Genomic DNA, 5,220 nt, shown 5'->3' with positions numbered 1-5,220 from the left:
CCCCGACCAGGGATCAAAACTGGGCCCCCTGCACTGGGAGTGTGGAGTCTTACTTACTGGACCACCAGAGAAGTCCCCTTTTTGTCTTCTTTCTTGATTTCTTTTGGATTGATTTTTTAAATCGTTTTATTTTTCTTTGTTAATTTGTAGCTATATATCTTTTCTTTCACTTAGTGGTTACTATAGAAATTGCAACACATTAGCTTAACTGTCAAAATCTAAGGTTAATAACTTGACCATCCTCCTAGTCCAGTTGGACATCTTGTTTATCCTTCCATAACCACTTTCCCCCCTTTCCTTCTCTGCTCTGTGCTCTAGGAGACTGACCTGTACAGGCTGATCAACAGGCTCCCTCTGGCCTCTGGTTGGATATTTATTCCCCCAACTCTGTCTCTGCTAGGTCACAATGTGTGGGCTGGGACTCTTTACCTAAGTCCAGGGCTCCTGTCAGTTGGCCTATTCCTTACAGCTACCCTTTTCAGTCCCTGCATCTGCTCCCTCCTTTTTTCCTTTGGGACTAGAAGAGGTGCTGCCCCCTCCCCCAACCATTGGTTTCCTTAAACCTTGACCACACCTTTGTAAGTGGTACTTTTTTTTGTGTGTGTGGTACGCGGGCCTCTCACTGTTGTGGCCTCTCCCGTTGCAGAGCACAGGCTCCAGACGCGCAGGCTCAGCGGCCATGGCTCACGGGCCCAGCTGCTCCGCGACTTGTGGGATCTTCCCGGACCTGGGCACGAACCCGTGTCCCCTGCATCGGCAGGCGGACTCTCAACCACTGCGCCACCAGGGAAGCCCCCTGTAAGTGGTACTTTTATTAAACCTTCTCAAATCACTCAGTTTAAGAGTTTGTCTGTTTCTTGCTAGGATCTTGACTAATACATAAATATGAAAATCTAAAATACTCTCTCTTTACTCCCTTCCAACTTATATGTCATTTTATTTGTTATTTTTCAAATTATGAAATCTTTTATTTGTATTACAATGACTCAAAGCCAAAGTCCTACTCACACCTATTATGTTTTTAACATTTAATTGAGAAACATGATATATGTACAAAAAAGTATGTAAAACATAAACGTAGAGCTTAATGAAGTGTTATAAAAACCAATGCCTATGTAACTATGTACCAGGTCAAGAAACAGAAGTGGGGAAAGTGAGACCCTGGAGGGAAAAGAGTCAACATTAATGTGCAAATTATCACTGTAACAGGGCCTCATTCTTGCCTGGCACTCTCTGAAAATCCAAGTGGGGAGGCTGGCATTGATCCATCAACTCCCATCCTCTATTGGTGAGGGTTACCTCTGCTGGTGTTAACTCCTCTGTACTTCTGGCTTGTTATCTGTGTACAACCAAGCAATCTCCTATTGTGCTAGGGATGTACAGGTACTTGAGAAACTGTCAGTGTGCCAGGAACTGCCCACAGCTGCAAATGGGCTCAGGCCATACCCCTTCTAGATTCCCTTCACCCTTGGTCAGCATGTCCTCTGTTCTAGGCTGCTCACCTAATGGGGTGGTCCAGACTTCATCTCTGAGAATGCTGATCTCCTGGTAACTATGCTCTTGTTAGGCCACGGTTCCTAATAACCAAGGTGGGAAAGGGGTGAAGAAAAATGAAAATACTTAATGACAGTTTTATTTTGTAAACTTTCTTTTCTTTTCTTTACTATTTTACACTCTGGTGATTCTGAACTCAAAGTGTGTATATTGAGCACAGGCTCATCAGTAATAGAGGTTTTCCAACACGGTGGCCCAGAACCACATGGGGCCTTCACATCAAGAGGCAAGCCTGAGCTCTGAGCTCATACCCCTCAGAGGTGGGGGAGAAGTTGGGCACCATGATGTTCTTGCCAGTGATGTAGCTGGCATCTGAAGAGCACAGGAAGGACACCAGTTCTGCACAGTCCTCAGGCCACTCCACTCTGCACAGAAAGAGGAGGTGGGGCTGAGAGTGGTGACACCTCCCCATGAGCTCTGGGCTCCTGTGGGATGCTGTGAAGTCAAGACCCTCATGGGGATGAGTGGAGGGCTGCAAATGGAGATATATGGGCTCTGCAGGGACTTATACTCATCCCAGGGCTAGGCGGGTGATCAGATCTCAGAAAGAGGAACGGGTAACAGCCTGCAGAGTGATGGCATGTGATCTTTTATCCATCACAAAGCTTCTAAGGTCACGTTAATCCAGATCCGGATGGATACTGCCTCATCACAACATACCTCTGTATTCCATGGAATCTTTCCAAACAGTTCCACAGAGTTGGGTCCTCAAAGAGCTAAAGCAAAGAACAATAATAGGTCATTGTTACTCAGACAGATGCAGTTACATTGGGAGCCACACCATGTACGTGCCCTTGTGGAAGCATGACCCTGCTCAGAGGTGAGGCGGGCGGGGGAACATTCCCTGCCCCTCCCTTAAAGAATCAAAACCCTAAAATTGAAACCCATTCTCCTGTATTGTGGGCAGAAGCTGCCAAGTCTCAAAGCTGTGGACCAGAATCTAGGTGTGTTGGGCTTGAGGATAGAACTCCACGTTTGTAAGCGTGGGTCTCTTTGGCTAAGGTCTTGCCTGGGGAAGACAGCAATGGGACAGTGTGGGAGGGTCCAGGAGCTGCCTTTTTTCCTCACCTTTTGACTGCAGTCTGTGTTGATGATTCCTGGCACCAGGAAGTTCACCCAGATGTTCTTTGATGCCATCTCCACTGCCAGGGTCTGGGTGAGTCCCACCAGGGCCATTTTACTGACACTGTAGGCTCCTATTTTCTGTGGGCAGAAAGGGAAATAGATAAATAACCTAGAACTGAGAATAAGGGAATGTCACTTGGATCTCCTGGGTTCTGCCTGGGAGCTCATCCCAATAGCACCTCCATATCATCACAATGCCTGAAAAAGAGGGTAAGAGGCTCCCACTAAATGCATTTATGTAAAAGGCAAGATCTGTGACACCCAGTGATGTCATGTCTGCATGTGGGGAGTCCTGAGGAGCAATTGTCAAACCTTGGATATCTCTATGCACCCAATCTTCCAGATGAAATGAGAGCAAGTTTCCTCTTGGCTCACCTAGAGCCACAGACAGTCATATTTACGGCAAGTGGAATATAGGCTGCCACTGAGGAGACCAGGACCACTGAACTTTGTCTGGGAAGAGAGAGATAGGGTGGCATGTGAGCTGAAGACACTTGTGTGTGACTGAGAATGGAGACTATATGGATGAGGGGGAGGACTGTGAGCGTGAGAGAGGTTGCTGGTGCAGGTATATCTCTCCTTTTCCTTTTAGGTCTTTAGTGATGTTTCTCAAGTTGTATTGCCAGTAAAGACATCTGTGTTTGGATTTTGTTTTTGGAGGAAAAAATTTAACTATAGATCACATTTATCTAATGGTAATATCATGTAATATAATAGGTATACAGTTTTAAAGAATTTGTCCATTTCAATGCCATTCCAGTTTAGGTTTGGAATAAAGATCTCTCTTTGCCACTATCATTCTCTTAGTGCCTTTTTATTGTCTTCAGGATCCATATGATGTCTTTTGTTTTTATTCCTGATACTGGTTATTTGTGCCTTACCTCTTTTTTCTTGATTAGACACACCATAAACTTGTCAAAGTCATTTGTTTTTTTTTAAAATAAACTTTTGGGGACTTCCCTGGTGGTGCAGTAGTTAAGAATCTGCCTGCCAATGCAGGGGACACAGGTTTGATCCCTGGTCCGGGAAGATCGCACATGCTGTGGAGCAACTAAGACACGTGCCACAACTACTGGGCCTGTGCTCTAGAGCCCGCGAGCCACAAATACTGGGCCCGTGTGCCACAACTACTGAAGCCTGCGCACCTAGAGCCCGTGTTCCGCCATAAGAGAAGCCACTACAATGAGAAGCCCATGCACTGCAACAAATAGTAGCCCCTGCTCACCACAGCTAGAGAAAGCCCGCGCGCAGCAACGAGGACCCAACACAGCCAAAAAAAATTTAAAAATTAAAAAAATAAACTTTTAGTTTTCTTAATCCCTATGTTATATTTTGTTTTCTTTTCCATTAATTTGTGTTCTTTATTATTTCCTTTCTTCTTTTTTTTCTTTTTTCTTTCCTTCTTTTTTTGTGTGTGTTTCCTTTTCCCCCCCGTACATTCCAGTTTTAGTTTTTGTTTAACATTGACAATATAATACTCTGCTAACCACTATCATTTACAACTCAGAGAGATATATTTACTTCAATGTCTGTAAAGAGGGATCTAAAATCTGTATTTTAAGCACAGCAGTTGAGCTGAGTACATTTTATATAATGTACTGAGGTTTATCTGTCCTAGTTCAAATAACTTCTTTTTCTTTTTTTAAGTTTTTAAAAAATTAATTAATTAATTTTATTTATTTATTTTTGGCTGTGTTGTGTCTTTGTTGCTGAGCATGGGCTTTCTCTAGTTGAGGTGAGCAAGGGCTACTCTTTGTTGTGGTGTGCGGGCTTCTCATTGCGGTGGCTTCTCTTGTTGCGCAGCATGGGCTCTAGGTGCATGGGCTTCAGTAGTTGTGGCACGTGGGCTCAGTAGTTGTGGCTCACGGGCTCTAGAGCGCAGGCTCAGTAGTTGTGGTGCATGGGCTTAGTTGCTCCACGGCATGTGGGATCTTCCTGGAACAGGGGTCGAACCCGTGTCCCCTGCATTGGAAGGTGGATTCTTAACCACTGTGCAACCAGGGAAGCCCAAACAACTTCTTGATTCCTAGTTTTTTCTAGAATTATACCTTTGCTAGAACTACAAACTCAATAGTCAACAGAAATGAAAAACTTAATAAAACATATCATTGTTGTCTAAAGTAATCACATTTCCCCCTTGTCATATGGTACTTTTTAGGTTGGCCAAACTATTCAGTGTAAACTGATAGCTTACTTTGAATGAACACAGTTTGAAATACTTTCCCTTTATAAAACATTTTTTTTGCCATCATGACAAAAAAAAATAGCCTCACATGTTATGAACATAAGGAATATCTTAAATAATTTCACTGTAGTGCTAAAATTTGACAATCTTAAGTCCCTTAAGAGAAGACCAGTGTTTCTGGCCTGTCCTATCCTATATAAAATGGTCACGAATTTGACCATTTGGGGTTTAGTTAACTATTATTATTTCAATGTCTTAAGATGGATGCTTAGCACACGAATTTTCTTTTGTAAATAAGCATTTAAGGCTATCAACTTCCTAAGAACAGCTTTAATAGTTTATGTATACAAGAGCAA

At 43.4% G+C, this 5,220-nt stretch overlaps 1 protein-coding gene across 1 annotated transcript in view; it reads right to left on the bottom strand.

Moving 5' to 3' along the window:
* Nucleotides 1-1,768: 1,768 nt before the first annotated feature.
* The window catches only part of LOC103078322 (dehydrogenase/reductase SDR family member 4-like), a gene marked incomplete at its 5' end in the record, with an annotated part of 107,400 nt that continues 103,948 nt past the window's right edge, over nucleotides 1,769-5,220 (bottom strand). The window contains 3 exons of the mRNA XM_007447911.1: nucleotides 1,769-1,919; nucleotides 2,215-2,270; nucleotides 2,623-2,757. Coding sequence (XP_007447973.1) covers nucleotides 1,769-1,919; nucleotides 2,215-2,270; nucleotides 2,623-2,757 — 342 coding nt within the window. The remainder of the gene's footprint in view (nucleotides 1,920-2,214; nucleotides 2,271-2,622; nucleotides 2,758-5,220) is intronic.

This window comes from Lipotes vexillifer, unplaced genomic scaffold (genome assembly GCF_000442215.2).
Source record: "Lipotes vexillifer unplaced genomic scaffold, Lipotes_vexillifer_v1.1 scaffold558, whole genome shotgun sequence".
NCBI classification, from domain to species: domain Eukaryota; kingdom Metazoa; phylum Chordata; class Mammalia; order Artiodactyla; family Lipotidae; genus Lipotes; species Lipotes vexillifer.
This window is presented reverse-complemented; position numbering and strand designations above follow the sequence as displayed.